Consider the following 18460-nt stretch of genomic DNA (forward strand, 5'->3'; position numbering starts at 1 on the left):
CACAGCAGAAACCATAGCTCTGAGGTTCTGGTTGCTGCATAGTCTTTGGATGGCTTACACATTTAGGCAATGATTTCCTAAAATGGGAGCATTATGGCAATACAGCATGAGTCTTTCTAGATATTTTCTAGGCAAAGTCCTTGTGATTTTTTTAAAGCATAAGATTAATTTTATAACATAAAGATTGTATTATGACTTTTCTCTAAGTAATGCAGGTACAAGCTTGCTCCATTCTGGAAGAGTTCCATCATTAACTCATTGTCAGGAAGACTAAACTGCTACTGAAGAGTTATTTTCTTTGGAGAATGAGATATTAGCCATTTCCAGAGAGACTTTTAAAATCTTTGTCCTGTAGGTAATAGTAAATCTGCCATTGCTTAAAAGAATAGAAATTGTCTTGTTTTATGGGGCTTATTTTTCCTTGGATATGGAAGGCTTGGGATTATTCTGCATTTCTCCAATACTATAAAAAATGTAGGGCTTTTTTATCTTTTCCCCCAAGACCCACGGCTTTATATCACGTCACATACATTTTACAAGCGTTACCACTTTGTATTGGGTTTGCAAGGTTTTGGTAGTGGGGTCTACAGGGTTGTTCTTTCTGGGAAGCTGATCTACCAGCTTCCCCCGTATCTGATGATGCCCACACAGCCTCTCTCCAAGATGGACCCACAGCAGGGCAGTTTTACCTTTCTGGCATCAATTCTGCGCTTTCTACTGGGAATAATCCAGAGTAATACATTGTTGCTGACAGTCAGAGGCTGTAGCTGCTCTCATGCCGGCTAGAAACTTCCACAGTCCAGGGGCTGTGGGACAAGGATACAAAATAACCCTAAAAGGAACATAATAGTCAGGAGGCAAGAGTCTGTGAGGGAAAAAACAAATCAAACTGTAACATGTATAGCTTTGCCACTACATATTATACAATAAATGCTACAAGTTTCACTGATGGTACATTTAGTAGTAATTAAAACTGTGGACACTTTTCATGGATAGTTTTGACACATGGTGCCATCCTTGCCTACCTAATATCAGGGAAACTGCAAGTCAAGCACAAGAAGAAGAGATACTACAATCTTGAGGCCCAAAATTGCAAGATGTCCTAGAAAGAGATTTCAAGTCAGTGCTGGCATACTGTAACAGGCATAAACCTTTTTTGTTTTGTTTTTGTATAAAAACATGATCTTCTCAATTCAAAAACAAATTATTATAATTTGTAAATTAGTATTTGGTGCTGTTTTCAAAGCACTTATAAGAATATATCTGATCCCTTCAATTTGGGTTTCTGAACACTTATGTCAGAAATGCAAGGAGAGATTTGGTAAAATCTTAATGCCTTTGGCTCCTGTGGTCATGTCCTCAAATTCAAGCTTATTATGGACAACTGAATTGTATTACCCCTATTATTACAAACAGGTGTTTTCTCATTGACTTAAAAAAAATAAACAAAAAAAAAAATTAAAAAAGATTATTTTTTATGTGATTTCATCTTAACTATTTTAGGGGCTCCAACAGAAATGTCTGCTACCTGAAATAAGCCAAATATTTTACTTCTAATCTGTCACAGGTAATTTGTTATCAAGCCACAGAAAGAACTCACTTCAACTGTTTCAAAGTTTGAGTTCTATTTACAAACTCTGTATGAGAGTTAAAAAATATCACCTTTTTCACAAGGAGTTTTGAATTGTATTAGCTTTCAGATGAAAGGCAGGCAGAAGAATTAAGTGAGATGCTGGCAGCTTGCGTGAGCAGCTCCCTAAACATCTGATAATGAAAAGCATGTCTCCGTGTCACTTACAAAGCTCTCCTCATTAACTCTGTAAGTCAGGCTGGTGCTTCCAATAAGCACCTAGTTTTGCATTTTCTACCAGCATACATTTACTTACGAGAACTCCAAAACAAAGAAAACATACATAATTATAGGGCTAGAGGTTTACAGGGTGGCTCACATTTGATGACCTGCAATATTTTCTTCAATTTTCCTTGCTAATGCTATGATTTACATCCAAGTACATGTCCATTATAGGGAGAAAGCAAGCTGTACTTTTCTTAATTAACCGGTAGTCCTATAAACCTTCAGAGGCTGGTATTACTACGGTATTTTAGAGGTATCCAGATTAATCAGTAGCCAAGACAAGAATAGGAGAGCCAAGACCATGCAAAACTGGAAGTAAACCACAGGGCAATGTTTTTTGCATTGCATGATACTTCAAAATATTGGATGATAGGATGTCTCAGAGATGCCTGTGAACTTTGACAGAGAAGATTGTTAAGGAATTATGCTAGGAGGTATCACTGTGTCCATATTAAATTCTCCTCATATGGCGATGAATCCAGCTTGTCTTAAGAAATCCTTGTATATGGCAATTTATTTCCAGAAATGTGCCAACCACGTTGAGTTCCAGCAGCTCCAGCCTACGATGAGCATTTCCCCTTGTGAAGTAAGAATCATCCGGCATTCCTGCCTCACACATACCAGCAGTCCACTATCTAATTGATTACTTCAGTGTTGAGTCATGTCAGGTGACACTCTTTAGGGCACTGGTAACAGGAACTCAGCTGTCAGCAACATCACTGCATCACTAGTGATGCATCAAGTATTCTACAGATGACTAATTAACATCTATCATTTTCTTCTTCAGTAATGTATTTTGTAAGGCTTCACAAGGTCCAGACAAACCCTGAGAACCACCCATCAGTCATACTGTTTAAACTGCATCTCAATACACTGCAGGCACTATGGTATTTTTATTTCCTCTAACATTTATAGACACAAATTCATTATTATTTGTGGAAGAAGAGGTAGAAAGATTTCAAAATCTCAATTAAAAACTCTAAAAATTTATATGACTACCCTGAAGATCTCAAAAATCTTTGATGACTTTTGATCTCATTTCTTTTTCAAAAATATTCTCATTTCTATATTATTTTACTGAAGATCAGCATTTAAAGGGGTCCTACTCCTGTATTATCCTCTGTTCAATAAGTTCCACAAAAAGAGACAAGAAAACCAAACTCTTGATATTCAGAACTCTTATGAGTTACAATAGCTTAATGCGGTTCCAAGTATATCCTAATCTTCAGTCAAAATTAAACAAGAAAATTACAATTGATTCTTTTACTCATGTTTGAAGTGTCTTCAGGAAAATGAAAACTCCTTTTCCCTTGTGAAGCTGCCATTTTGCAAGCTGACTCACAATCACCATATTAAATGGCGTTGCAGAAATGACTTCCAGCAGCATATCCTTTAGCCACAGTTACAAAGAAAGACACAAGGCTTAGCAGAACCAAAAACTGTCTTCAGACAGGCAGGACTAACACCAGCCAGCCACCACTGCAGCTGTGCTCACCCACAGCAAAGTTTTATCAGCTCTAGTACCAGCTCCAAACACAACATCAGGAGTGTGACATGAAGACTTCGGAGGACTTTCCCTCTGTGCAAACATTTTTGCACTGTGTTACAACATATCATTTCTCTCTGTTGCTCTGCTCACTCCTGGTACTGACAGGTTGTGTCACTGCTATGAGAAGAGAATTCCTCCCCTTATTTTCTCATTGTACAGCTCCTGCCAGTTCCATCACATGTTTTCCAGGATTTCCTCTCACCTTTTGACAAAGGACAGGGCCATGATAAATTTTTCCAAGTGGAAGAACATTTCCCATACGTATGTCACTTTCAAAAGCCAAGCTCACTTTTGGTGACAGTCATGGCTTCCCCTTCAGAGAGACCTGCTCTGAATCTACATCCAGATTACTTATTAACTTCCTTCCTCTACCTGGTCATCTGCAGTGTGTGCATGGGATATTCCTTGTTTACTCTGACCTTGTTGACGTCAACTTGCAGGACAACAGATGTGACATTAAGTCAGTTGTCATTGCTGTCCTGCTGGGAGGACTTACCTGTCAGTGAAACATGACCTTTAGATCCACCACGTCTGAACACACCCCTTTTCTGCCACTAAACACCTCTTGGTGTTTTCCAACTTGACAGGACAGACACAGGGTGTCTATCTGCACCCAAAGGATTAAGTTTCAGTATTTCCTTCATTCCAAAGTAGGGATGGGTAACAATCTCAGAGCTGAATTTTCTCATGAACCATCTGAAAAATGTAGTTTGAGAATCGAGTTTTTTCATGCTTACTATTGCAAATCAGGCAAAGTACCAAAGCAGATTGTGATACATAGCATATTGTCATAGGTAAATACTGTCAGTTAAATGTAAGGAGCAAGAACACACTATAGAAGAAATCAAACCATCCTGAATCCTGTAAAGACAATTACTGCAAGTTCAGTTAAGTTCTTTGTACAGTTTAACCAACACTGGAATAGAAACTGGGAAAGGAGTAATTCTATAAGCATCACACCACTAAGCAAGTCTGTTCATATCAGAGAAAACTACATTAGATCCAGATCAATCTCTGAATTCTGAAAAGGAAAACAAAGTGTGAGACCAGTTATGAGAAATTCTAAAGTCTGCATGTTGTTTCTTTACAAAACATTGGTAGCAACAAGGTCATAAATCTGTAATGCACACTTATACATAGTAAATAAGCTTTAATTGTTCATTAACTGTACTGGTAATGGTATTTATGCACTTGTTTCTTTTTCACAGGGAAAAAAGAAATTAACAAAAACCCACAGACACAAGGATAAGACCCCATTTGGAAACTCATTGACAGAATGCTGCAAGTTTTTCCTTCAGAAAACCATTACAGCTGCTTTAGCTCTTCCTATCTCTGTTTATTCTAGACTTTCAAGTAGATTTCCAGGTAGCAATAATACCTCCAAAAGTCACATAATACTTCAAACAATTACACAAAGAGGCTTTATTCCATAAAAACAGGAAGTTGTTACATAAATAACTTTGCTTACAGATAGAATTTCTGAGTATTTTCAAAGAAATTCTGTTCCTAATACACAAAAATGTGTATTAGTACAAATCCCCACATGTATCATTATACACAATGCCAACATTTACATAAAAGGACCTTAGATGTCAAATCAGGGTTTGGAGCACTTTAAGGCAAGCATTGGTTTACCATATTTGATTGCATATAATCTCTAGCATAAACACAACCTTTTAGATCTCTGTTGTTTCAAAATTCATACTTTTAAATCGTTCTTCAAGCACATCAGAATCTCCATCACTGTCTGCACCACTGACATTTGTATCAAAATCCAGCTCATCCTTCAATTTACTGCTCTCTTGGTCATTTTTAGAAGTCTCACTCTCAGTTCTGTCTTGTCCTTTATCAATCCTGTAGAAAGCAAGAGTGATACTATCACTACCCACTTCTGCAATTTAAACAAGAATGGGATGGAAGATAGAATATTCTCCCAGCATTCCATCCCAATAAAGGATGGAAGATGGAAAGAGGTAGGAAGAAGAAGGAGAAGGGCAATAAAAGTCCCTAAAGTTACTTCACACTAAATAGGAAGGATACAAAACAAAGTAAAATACAACAAAGTATGCATTTAAAAGTATTTAGTACAGAAGAAACTGTAAAGAATGAAAAATAAATATTTGAACAGCTTGACCAATTAAGCAACTGCTGGACTATTGTCACAAACTAGCAAATTAATGTTTTATGTATCATGCTCAATAGAGAACACTAGCAAAAAGCCAAAAGCCTGCTAAATGTACTGTGGTAACTGTACAGACTGTGGTATTAGTCCTTGTTTAATTCTTCTGTTCACTAGTAACTAAATCATCAAGTGGCAGACAAACAGTAAAGTGGCTTGTACATATTTTATGATGCTCAAAATCAGAACCCATTTTAAAGTGCTTTGTTAAGAAGATATACAATTAACTCATTGGTGTTAAAATGTCTTATCCAAGTAGCACTTGTTTTGTCTCAGCCCCACTAACATCAATAAGCAATTCACCCTCAGTTTTATCTGAGGAAAGTGAAGAAAATTACTCCTACTGATTCACGTTGGGATTATTGAGAATATGGCATAAAGTATAACAGCTTCTTGGCAGTTTCCAAACAAGGCTTACCACAAGGGGAATTATCAGTACAGAACTGAAACTATGTATTCTATGAGTTACTTACGGAATTACTATTTCTTCTTGTTTCCCACACTTAGCACAGATTTCTAGTTTACCAGCACATGGTCGACAAATAATATGATAAGGATCTTTTACAGTCTTCTGGAGGCACTTCACACTGTAAAGAGAAAGAAAACATGATTTAAAAAGTATTGTGGATGCTTACTAAACATTCTGTGTTCAAATACAATATACAAAAGAGGAACAAACACTCCACAAAAGAGGAAGGCTGGTTTCAAATTAAACACCTCATTTTTTATCAAGTAGCACTATCAAAATCATTGCTGCTCACCCCCATCTCTTACTTTTCTCAGGAAGAATTACTAAAATAAGTACTGAAAAAGAAATATTAAATAAAAATAATATATTTAAGTTGACAAAAGAAACATTTCTGTTCATTTTAGTAGGTAGTTTAATTTACTTTAAAATTGCATAACTTCTGGTTTCATGATAAAAGCAGCATATGGCACAAAAAAGTACATAGACTTTACAAATAAAAAGCTTTCAATTCAAACACTGCAATGACTTCCTCTTGAACTTCTCAGATTATAAACTGAGTCAGTGCTAGACTCTTGTTTTCTATGAACACAAGCCTGCATCGAACAGTATTCTCAACAAACCCAACCTAATAAGGTAGATGGCTTGGGGTATTTTTCAAAATATTATAATACCCTGTAGATTAAGTGATTTCCAAAATTCTGTAGCTTAACATTCAGCTGACACTACTAAAGCCTTGTGTATCTGGAGAACATTACTCAGAGCAATATACCTCATGTAATGCTGCTGTCTGGAATGTAATTTTCTTGGTTCTCATGCCCTCAGAAGTTCTTCCCAGACATGTCACACTAAGCAGGGGCAAGGCAGGTTTATATATATATATACACACACACACATATATATATATATATTTTAAATAGTTTTAACTTCTAATAACTAAATACTTGAAATACAAGTAAAGTAGGGAAAGAACTTGTACTAACACTCATCATTTTTAAGATATTATAAAACTAAAAATAAGTTGAGGTACAGAAAAGTCCACCATCTCCATCTTTTGCAACATAAAGTTTTCTTTTTTTTTTTTTTAATTGTCACTATTTTAATGTATTTGACTTCACCCAGAATCTTCATCTGCTGAAAATTTTCAGTCTTGTACTGTCAGAGCAATGGTTCACCTAGCAATTGTACTGCTGGCCTATAAACCACCACTTGTAAAGCTAGAATGCTCCAAAGCACAACTTTCTCATTCAAATATATGAGGGAGAATGTCACATATTCTGCTATAAGGTGCTGTTCTACAATGCCACTTTTTCTACATCCAATGCTTCCCTGATTTACATGGGGGTTTTTGCCTGCTTTCTTCCTTTTGGGGAAAAAAAAAAAAAAAAAAAAACCCACAAAAAAAAAACAGATGCAGATTTGAGAAAGAGTTTAAAAAACACAAAACTTCATCTGTGGTGCACAGAACACAAAATGTTTATTTTTTATTCAGCAAGTCTTCTATCTAATAATTTTAATTTTTTACACCAAAGGGTGAAACTGATTACTAAAACCAAAGCACAAGCTACTGTGACAAACCTGCCTGTATTGTGCACCACAGCCCAGCTGTGGTTTCTCTGGGTTCTATGTTTCATTGCTGAAACACCTGTGTCTGCTACCACAGGAAGTAAGGACCTCTGCAACAGAGCAAATAAGAAGGAAAAAGAGAGCATCCCCTTCAGAAACCTAAAATAATTTATATCTTTGTGATAGGTTAAAATATTAATAATATTTTTTATACAGTTACACAAAAATAAGTAATACAGTACTCTGTGCAAACAGTGCCATCATTTACTGGGTTGTAGTTTCTTCCAGAAAAGGAGCAAACATGCTAAGAGGTAATGAAATGCATGCACTGCAAACATTAGCAGAGTATTAAGTACATCAAGAGATGTGCAGATCCCTCTAATATACACGTGAAAGAAGACCTTAGAAAATCACGTTACAACAGGTTCAGGTTTGAATTTTTGTTCAGAAGGACACCTTGATGGGCTTGGAAACTTACAGGTCCACAGTTTAACCAGTTTTAACAGTAAAGAGGGAAGCAGCTGCTTCTCTTCTGTGTCTCATTTTTAAAAGTTTAAGACAAATTACATGAATTAGAAAATTAACATTGGCTATATGTTGTCATTGCACATGAGACTCCATATTTGAAAAATCTTGCATAATAGCAGATTCTTCTTGTGAGTTTCCAAAGCCAGAATGTTTTTCAAAAGCTCACAAAACACACAGTCAACAATTAACAAAAAGTATCTTCACTCACCATTTTTTAGGTTTTGTCAGTAGTTTATACTTTCTGAATTTTACTCGCCACTCCAAGACCCCTTTGCAATGCTGACACACTCCATCATGAAGCTTAGCATTTATTTTCTGAGTAAGCAAAAGAAAAATAAAATAAATTGATGATTTCCTACTGTAAAGAGTAAAATCTTGTTTAGAAAGCATTTTTGCCCATCATACAACCGATACAGTACTACAAATATGTTTGCCTGATAAAAGCCTTTCATATACATTTGTCTAGAAACTTTCTTCAATGGAAAGAGTACCTTGAGGTTAAAGACTAGATTACTATTATTATTATTGTAATGTTTTAATAGTGGTACTTCTTTTTGTTGTTATATTGTTGATAATAGGTATTTTATACTTTTAATTTCTAGAAATTTTACAAAATGGATTTCAGAAGAGGTAAGCCCTGAAATACACACTTTTTGTCCAAAGAAGACAACTGGAAAGACAGCATTTAACTTACTATTGCTCAAGCTATCCTCTACTATATAGTTTAAATAGTCTCAGGATTTTTCCTCAGATAACAATAAAGTAGAATCCACATGCTATTTGCATTCAAATTATTCCATATCTGTTTAATCTCAGCCTTCCTTTATGAAAAATATTTTTGCTCTCCGCACCTAAGATAACATCTTTAAAATGGTAATTGAAATCATGGTACATATTCGAGACAATAAAAAATTTATTTTAATATCTCCTACAACATTTTGTATTTAGCTTTCTCAGAAATATAAAATGTCAACTGGCAGTACTATTTGCACAAGAAAAGTTATTCTGAGATGGGAAACAATACCAAACCACAGTCTTACCTTAAATAACAAGCTATGCCCTTGTATGCTCAATATGATTTTATTTTTTCTTTAGTTAAGAATGTCAGCAGTATTGCTGTCTATCACATGGGTGTTCATATTAATTCAGAAATTTAAAATTAGAAATTACAGTTAAAAATGCAGATTAAAATGCATTTTTAAGATAGTTTAAAAATGGCTACCATATCAACATTGCATTATTAAAATGGTTTAAACTACACCTACTTCTTAGCATACCTAAAAGGAGTCATTCTGTATTAATCTGGATTACAATTTATGTTATTCTTTCAGAAATAAACTGGAAAAATGTTATTCTGTGAATATATCATCTTCTGAAGCAATTTCCTACTTTTGTGACCCACAAGAGCTTCTTACTACTCCATGATGCTATATTTCAATATATAAGATCAAAAAAACAAGCCAAGCTTTAAAAACACATTATCTTATTCTATTCCAAAAATGTGTATGGCAAAGGAGATGGTACTTTCAAATGAAACTATACTCTGCAACTTGTGTTCCACTGTCTCCTTTTTTATTAAACTTATGCATCCAGTATGAGTTTTCCCATGGTGTGATTAACTGAATGTGTGGTGCTTTCTGGCTGTTTCAGTTAAAAGAAAATTATTTTCTAAATTATCAAAAACAGACTTAGCATATTAAGAAGACAACCAAACATACTCCTTGAATACTGAATACAGAAAGTTGTGGTTCTGATGCATTACAAATATATTTTCCATAAAATACAAACAATTGCTTAATGTGCAAAATTTCTGAGATTATAACTGGTAACTTCCCAGCAGATATCTGTTAAAGACAATTCAATATCTCACAATTCAATATCTTGCAATTCAAACTGCTGTGAGCAGTGCCTGTGTTCAGTCTTTCAAAATGCATGCAGTTCAAACACAAACCTTGCTTTCAGCACTTGACCAGCACAAAGAAAGGCTCCAAGCACTATAGCCACATAAGCTTCCAACAACCTGCAGGTTGGCCTGAACCTCCCAGGGCTCTTCCTCGCTTCCCTGACTTGCATTGGTTGGTAATGCAGGAGGGCAGTAAGATACAAACACTGTGATTTGTTTTTCCATGTGGGAATACATTTATTGTTACCAGCCAGTTTTAGTTTTGCTAAGGCAGAACCCTGTGAATGCCAAAAGACTGCAGTAACTTAAGCTGAAGGCAGATGGTTGTCTTTCCAAAGGAGCAGTTAGCTTCGTGGATGAAAACAACATTGGTTTCCTTTAACACATCCTGAAATCACGGCTGGGGCTGGGGTAGGGAGCCGTGCCATGCAGTGATGCAGGGGAAGGCTCAGTAAAGTCTGAGGCACCTGGATTGCAAGAGTCTGTGCTCAGGACTGCAAGCCCTGACAAATGAAACAGAAACTTCAGAAACCTCACATCTGAAGCAAATCCAAAGTTCATAAAACAGGCAGCCTATTACAAATTCTGTTAAATATTTGCTATGGAACAAGGCAATATGCATAGTTATCATTCATGGAGCTTTACAAAGCTCTTGCTCACCCCAATACTCTTATCATCTGGCTCCAGAATACACAACAATCACACAAGAAGTGATGTTCTTCTTTTTTCTTCTTTTTCTTTTTCCAATCAAACTGAAACACTGACTATCCCAAAAGCTGAAGACGCCGAAGATAAAGGAGCAGTACAGCAGGGCACAGGCAACCCAGGAGGTTCCTAGCATACACTGATGACACCTGCCTTCTTCAATGGACAGAAGAGTCAACAAGGAGAGGTGCTCTCCTGGACCTTGCTCTCACCAAGGAGGGGCTGGTGAATGTGAAGCTCAAGGGCAGCCTAGGCTGCAGTGATCATGAAGCAGCAGATTTTAATGTCCTTGAGGCAGTCAGGAGTGTGGGAAGAAGGTAACTACCCTGGACTACAAGACAGCAGACTTTGGCATCTTCAAGGAACTCCTCAGTAGAGTGCCATGGGATAGAACCATGGAGGGAAGAGAGGCCCAAGAGAGCTGGATGATATTGAAATTGCCTCCTTCAGTTTCAAGTGCAATGCCTTCCTACAAATAGGAAATCAAGAAAGAAAACCAAGAGGCCTGCATGGATGGACAAGGAGCTTCTGAAGAAACTGAAACAGGTAACTTACAGAGGGTGGAAGCAAGGAAAAGTAGCCTGGGAGGAATACACAAAAATTGTCCAAAGAGCCAAGGACATGGTTAGGAAAGCTAACATACGGGCAGAAATAAATCTGGCAAAGGACATCAAGGGTAAGAAACAAAAGGTTCTTTAGGTATATCAGTGATCAAAGACAGACTCGGGAAAATGTGTGTTCTCTCAGGAGGGATACAGGATACAGAAGACCTGGTTACCTAGGGCATAGAGAAGGCATTTAGACAGGGATTGATGCAATCAACACACTGGAGGGAAGGAATGCCATACAGAAGGACCTGGACAGGTTTGAGAACGTGTACAAATCTCATGAAGTTCAACAAGGCCAAGTGCAAAGTCCTGCACCTGGGTTGTGGCAGTCCCAGTCATTCTCCACAAGGTGGAAGGAGAATGGACAGAGAGTATTCTGAGCAATATTCTGAGGACTTTGTGGGTGCTGGTGGATGAGAAGCTCAAGATGAGCCACCAGTGTGTGCTTGCAGCCCATAAATCTGGCCAGCAGGGCAAGGGAGGGGATTATGCCCCTTTACATTGCTCTTGTGAGACCCACATGAGAGCAAGAGAGGTGGAGATAGACTTTTACAAGAGAATATAGTCTCAGGCCAAAGGGGAATGGCTTCAAACTGAAAGAGTCTAGGTTTAGATGAGATCTTAAGAAAAAATTCTTTACTATGGGAGTAGTCAGACACCGGAAGAGGTTCCCCAGTGAAGCTGTGGATGCCTCACCCTTGGCAGTGTTCAAGGCCAGGCTGGATGGGGCTCTGAGCAATCTGGTCTAGAGAAAAGTGTCTCTGCTCATGACAGGGGGTTTGGAACTACATGATCTTTAAGATCCCTTTCAACCCAAACCATCATATGATTCTATCGTCACATTTATGTGCGTCAAAAATCACTTTAAGAATCCTGATCCACATATAACGATGCCTGGACTTTTCAACATGGTCAGACCACAAATCTTACACAGCTGCTCACAAAGAAACTACATTGCATCTGCTCAGAAGGTCACAAACTAGAAGACAACAGCTTTGAAGTTCTAATTTCCTTCACCTAAGAGGGATGCATACAGACAGCATCTTCCTCCTCTTCAGCAATTTCCTGTATTTTTTACTCAATTTTGATACCTCAAGTATGAGGTGTTGTAATTAATCATTGGCTCAGCACATCTGAATACAAGAGACACTAAGGCTTTACAAACCTATCAAGCAGTTGGTTTAGAAAGTCAATAGAGAATAATGGATTGACGTAAAGAAAGCAGTTAGAGAGTTTAACTTGTGTTTGTCTTTTAGATTTATTTTGCTCAGAAACAAACAAAAAAAAAAAAAGGCATGATATTTAAATGCTACCATTACTAAAACAAGTTGCCAATTTACTGTAGTTTTTTTACTTAATTCCGCATGTCCTCTGATGAAAGAAATCCATAACACACCGCTTTCAAAAGCAATGCAGACCTGAAGAGGTAAAGAAAACGGCCCCTAATGAAAGTTTTGAATAGTTTGTTTTTTCAGATTTTTGAAATTGCTTAAAACCACATGACAGCAGGTCTCATAATAAACCAGAAGATAAACTTTTCTTGTTTCTCAGTTCCCAGTCAGAATGGGGAAGTCACTAGTAAAATCAAATAAACCTCTCTGGTGCTTACTTTTTCTATCCTTATTTACTTTTTAATGTATTTTGTATATTGTTTAGACTTTCACAAATTCATATTTTCCTCCTTTTGCCCATTTAATAGCTTGCTTTCCCTTAAGGGTATTTAAAAAACCAACAACCCACACAAAGCCCTGAAAAAGGCTTGTAAACTTCATTACTCTTTTCCAACTTTTCTACAAAGCCTTTATGCTTATTCTACTGCCTTTATGCAGTCAGGCCCTCATACACAAAGGAGGTAGTGCTTGAAATTAATTTCTTGGTGTGAAATTAATTTCTTGGTGTGAAAACTACTCCAACATGTTAGATTATGATTCTGTTGCAGCAGTTTATCTGGGGTTTTCTTTATGCTCATTTCCCTGTTTCAGTCAATAGCCCTGTCTTTTTTTTAGTGTGCTTTGCTCCAAGGACAAGTGCAACTCATCCAGTGCTTACAGTATGTCTATACATTCTCCAGGGAAATTACAGTTATGCAATACAGACATTCCTAAGCAGTCTTAAGGTATGATGCCACAAAATATTCTGTGTGCACACTATATGCACAGTATGCACATTAACCAACCAATATCCTCTGCTCATGTAACCTAATATTAAATCACCTAACAACCTGCCAAAAGCAGTTCAGAATGTATTAAACTAATGCACCTACACCTACTAACTTGGCACACAAAATAATCCCTAGCTAAAACTAGCATTAAAGCGCTCACAGGTAAGATGTAATAACAGGGCTTCACAGAAGCTTCACCATCTGTTTGTAGGCTTTTAATTATGTGTATGTGTACTGGGTATTTTGCTTTCCTCTATTGAAAGCAGATTCCTGCTACTGAGCACATATTAGTGGTCTGCTATTCTGCTATGAATGACTGTAATGGTAAGGCCACCCACAAACTTCCTTGTCAAAAACACAGACGGCACTGCTTCAACCAGCAAGGACAAATGCAGCACAAGGATTAATGCAGAATCTCTAAACAACTGAACTTCTCAAAAAAAACCAAGTCCACAGGACCTCTAGCACACTGTAAAGCAGTTAGAGCAGGTCAGTGAAGACTGACAAACGTGAAACTGAGCTACCAGATGCCAGATTTCAGCATTCCAATACACATAACACAGCTCTCCCCCTGAGAGCTTTACTTGCTCACATATTGTAGCAGCGTTACTTGAAATTCCTTTTTCTACAGATATTTTCTCATCAAGTGTATTTCGAAATTTAAGCAACATATGGACATAGCATTTAAGAGAGCACTGGAAGGACTCTCCCAGAAAGAAGGGAAAAATACACAAAGACACAAACACACACACACACCAGACACACCTCCAGCACCTACCCACATATTCTTCCTCTTACTCTACCCCAGGTCCACAGTTAGGTTAGAGTCCAGAGCAGATGTACTTGCTCCTGTTCCCCTTACATGAAAGGCTACAACCCAGGTACTTCTGAACCCAGAGTAACAGGAGTGGCTAGAGAGTAGATTTCAGCCTACCAAGCTACTCTATGTTGCAGCAAGAACATTATCTAAAAAACTTGCAATATGGTTATCTAAGAATTCCAGTCAGCCACTAGTTTATCTCTTTCTCCCTTCTGTGCTTCCAAATACGATTACTGACTCAGCATTTAAGCTCTATATTCAGCTGTTCTCTTCCTAGTGCTTTCCCAGTCTCAACCAGTGTTTCCACTAAAACAAGTGATTTATCTATGCACACAGCTTAAAAAATAACTGACATTAACACTGTGGTAAAGCTGAGGTTCAGAGGTAATAACCCCTGAAATTTAGGGAAATGTGGATTATCATCTTGGGTGTACTTAATGAAAGAAAAGAAATGGAGAAACAAATCAGTCATTTGAGTGTAAATATGAATCACTTTGTGGTTTTACCATCTTACTACAATAGAATTCTAAATGTTCTCATTAAATGATATTTGCTTTCATTTCTAGAACTACTGCAGCTTCCACTATGACTTATGTAATATACTTTACATAAAATGTATATTCATATAACATAATGTATATTCCTCAGCTTGATGCTGCAAAAAGCTATTCTGGAATATACCACATAATGCAAACACCAACAAACAGATTCTAAGATTCAATTACTAATAAGACAGTGTCTTACCCTGTCCTGGCTATTTCTTCTTCAGGTCATCTTAAGATGCAAACTCCTGCAGCACTGTTGTAGGCTGTTTCCCAAATAGAGTTCAGAGGCAGTGTACTTTGTTGCAAGGATGTTTCACCTCAACAAGCCTCAAGAACAATGCTGTAGTAAAGACTGATCATTAGAAGAAAGATAGATGGATCTTCTATCATGTTCTCAAGTAATCAGATCTGTGGCCTCTAAGATTACAAGAGCACAAAACACTTCACAAAACCAAAAACCAACTGGATAATGACTACCAGCAGAGAAAAGTCAAAATACGATTAGATCAATTTCCTCTGCAGATACTGCTTCACTGAGAGAAATAGCAATAACACCATAATTAACTACCTCAACTCCACCCACTTTACAACCTGAAGCTATTGTAGTAAATTTTCAACATTGCTAATGCAGTGCACAACTGCAGCAGGACCCAAATTTTCAGCTGATAAGCATTTTGCAGCCTTTCAAGATAGTATTGCTTTGGACAGTGTACAACAGTAGACAAGCCAAATACAAAACCTGCCATGTTTAACAGTGATTTATAGGAGATCCACTCTCTTTGAGGAGCTTTGATCTACAGAGGTAATGAGAGGTAGAAAGGAGTACCCACTCCTGTATCAGTCCCTGTGGTAGAATTTCTGGTTTCTTCTTTTTCCTCAACACACACTGAACATTCATGACACATCTGATCATCCAGGACTACAAACACAGAGATGCAAAACTGCCAAAAATATCATCACTCAGCATATGACATATATGACTATGACATTAATCACTACTTATCTTCTATCTACTTATCTTCACTACTATTACAAACAACAGAAATGGGGCTAGTCACTATCATAATGACTCCTGTGTATCCCTGTCCTGGTTCTGGCCAAGCCAGGGTTAATTTTTCTAGGCTAGGACACCAAGGTTATTCTATACAATCTCACATCATTTTCCAGGAATGGGGGGAGGAGTCCCTTCCAGGTCACATAGCATGGTGTGGTCTGGTACTGCCAGGGGTCCCACACAGCAGACGCTTGTGTGTGAATCATCTCTACACTATTGCTGTTTGTTTTCTTTTTCATTTGCTGTTTCCAGTAAATTGTCTTTGTCTGAAGCTGTGATCTTTGCCTTTTGCACCTCTAATTCTCTTCTCCAGGGCTGTGCAGGGAGAGAGGTGGGGGGAGGAGCAAGTGACTGAGTGAGTGGTGCATGGTTTAATGTTTCAGCTGGAACACTAAACTGGGGAATATAAATCCTAAAACACGACAATACCTTAGGACTTGAATTTGTGCAGGACAGTATGCCCTAAGAAGAAGGAATGCCTCCTACTGAACATTATCTAACCCCTAGGAAGTGTGTTCTTCAGGCTGCTATTTCCACACACTCAGCCCTCTCCATGAACCAGCAGGCATAGAGAGAAATAATTTGCCTGGAATGGAAATAAAAAAGACACAAGTTGATGTCCACAGCAAACCTTGGCTACATTTAAAATATATCTATTTATTTGAGTATATGATATTGTATAGCCAGTTCTAGAGGATATCAATTATTGTCAAAGGAAAAACAGCCATGTGGGTATTAAAGTGATTATTTCAGTTACAAAACTGATACTAGAATTCAGTTTCTCTTTAAAACTTTTTTGATACATCAGCTCTTTACGATACTTTTGTGTGTACCCAGACAGAAAATACTCTCCTATAAGAGGTCATGCAGTGACTCACACAACAAATAACACTGTCACTGCTTAGAACCCCAGGAAAGTAGCCTGTTCAACTTGCAGAACCAGTCCTAAAAAAAAAAATCTCAAAAACCAAACCAAACAAACTCACAAAAACCCCAAACCTCTCTCTTTGGCATCAAGGCTTGAACACACTACTTTGTACCCCTCCTCCCAGCTCTTTTTGACAACCCAGGCAGGTTCAGTCAAAGGAATATTGATATGATAGCAATAGCACCAGATAAACTCTCCTAGATAATTCACCCTCTCTTTTGTCTGAGTCACCTTCTTGGGTTAGCCTGCAAGATGAAATATCTTTGTTGATGTCAACACACTTTGGTGGTGCTACTGCTCAGACACACCGTGTGCTCTTCAGCCCCTTCCACATTATGTTACCAAAACTACATGCAAAGAAATGTATTGTATATTGTAGACCATTTCCCTTTCCCTGCTTAGAACCAAAAAAGACAAAACAGTCTTCTGAAACAACAGAGTGAAGATGATAACTTTTGTAGCAAAAGTGCTGATAGACTAGCACTGATAGACACCTTTCTATCTAATTAATCAGAAGAGCCTTCTTTAAAAAAAAAGAAATTAAAGCACACATGAAAGTTATCTCAAAAGTATGCAGATTGAAGCTGGGCATTTATGTGTGATGGGGGAAAGTTGTTCCAACCAAGCTCTCAAAACATCAAGATTTCTGAGTTATGACCACATAGTCACAAACCTTGAGAAGAAGACCAAACACCTTACAAGAAGTGATATGGATAACATGCCATGAAACATTTAATTGCTGCACTCACTGCACAAGTGCAAGCGCTTTATTTCAGTCTTCCTCTTAATAATCTTTGGCTTAACTAGGTCCTTTCATGTCATAAGTACGATTCACACGTTTATGAACTCACACATTTGAAGTTACACACTACACATCTGCTTGTTGCGATTCTCTCTTAGCAGCACAGTGCCTGGTGCGGGCGGACCGGGCCCAGAGGTATCTCCATCACTAAAACCGTGCCTCGGCATCCTCTGCCACTTCACTTCGTTTGCGATCCCGAAGCTTACCGGGACCAGGGACCAGACCTCACAGGGACAGCAGGGACAGGGCTTCAGAGGGCGTAGGGGACCTGCCCACGCTTTCGGCAAGAAACCCTTCCCGCCGCTCCGGCCCAAGCGCTGCGCCGCCGGCAGAGGGGTGGCTCCCGGCGCCGGGACACGCCGGGACACGCCGGGACACGCCGGGACACGCCGGGACACGCCGGGACAGCCCCGCGCCCCCAGCCCGCCCCGCCTACCTTGCGCCGGGCGCTGGTGTCGTACTTGTCGTTCTGGAAGGCGCGCGCGTTCTGGTGGCGCTGGGGCCGCGTGCGCGACACGTTCCCCCGCTCCGAGCTCATCCCGGGCCGGCGCCGCGCGCCCCGGAACCGCTCCACGGGCCCGCCCGCCTGGGCGGCGCCGCCGCGGCTGCGCCCGCATTGGCGCTGCGGCCCGCGGGGCCCCGCCCCGGCCGCCCCCGGCAGCCGCCGCGCCGGTGCAGTCTGCGGGCGAGGCGAGGCCGGCGCCGCTCCGGAGGCTGCGCGGGGCGGGCTCGGCGCTGCCAGGGCCGCGCGTTCTCCGGCCGGGGCCGGGGTGCTGACGGCCGCCTCCCGC

General features: G+C 38.9%; 1 protein-coding gene and 1 long non-coding RNA gene across 3 annotated transcripts; both read right to left on the reverse strand.

The window, feature by feature from the left end:
- Nucleotides 1–689: 689 nt before the first annotated feature.
- Nucleotides 690–3763, reverse strand: LOC130265644 (uncharacterized). Its single transcript, XR_008842649.1, has 2 exons — nt 3607–3763; nt 690–832 (listed from the first exon to the last, which is right to left on the reverse strand). It is a non-coding gene; the product is annotated as an uncharacterized LOC130265644 (long non-coding RNA).
- Nucleotides 3764–4292: 529 nt separating this feature from the next.
- CZH9orf85 (chromosome Z C9orf85 homolog) lies at nt 4293–18306 on the reverse strand. 2 transcript variants are annotated; one of them, XM_056514880.1, is made up of 4 exons: nt 18106–18306; nt 8352–8458; nt 6057–6170; nt 4293–5258 (listed from the first exon to the last, which is right to left on the reverse strand). In XM_056514880.1, the coding sequence occupies exons 1-4, from the start codon at nt 18205–18207 to the stop codon at nt 5081–5083; spliced, it is 501 nt and encodes a 166-aa protein (XP_056370855.1). In that variant the 5' UTR covers nt 18208–18306; the 3' UTR covers nt 4293–5080. The 2 variants fall into 2 exon arrangements, with proteins under 2 accessions (XP_056370855.1, XP_056370856.1); XM_056514881.1 differs by lacking the exon at nt 18106–18306 and adding an exon at nt 14299–14460.
- Nucleotides 18307–18460: the final 154 nt, after the last annotated feature.

Source organism: Oenanthe melanoleuca, chromosome Z, assembly GCF_029582105.1.
Source record: "Oenanthe melanoleuca isolate GR-GAL-2019-014 chromosome Z, OMel1.0, whole genome shotgun sequence".
Classification (NCBI taxonomy): domain Eukaryota; kingdom Metazoa; phylum Chordata; class Aves; order Passeriformes; family Muscicapidae; genus Oenanthe; species Oenanthe melanoleuca.

What these genes read in the sequence shown, in the direction of transcription:
- CZH9orf85 (XM_056514880.1), bottom strand. Translation starts at nt 18,207, where the DNA reads ATGAGCTCGGAGCGGGGGAACGTGTCGCGCACGCGGCCCCAGCGCCAC. An exon ending in ACACCAGCGCCCGGCGCAAG is followed by an intron (nt 8,459 to 18,105) that starts GTAGGCGGGGCG and finishes TTGCTTACTCAG; the next exon opens with AAAATAAATGCTAAGCTTCA. An exon ending in CTGACAAAACCTAAAAAATG is followed by an intron (nt 6,171 to 8,351) that starts GTGAGTGAAGAT and finishes TTCTCTTTACAG; the next exon opens with TGTGAAGTGCCTCCAGAAGA.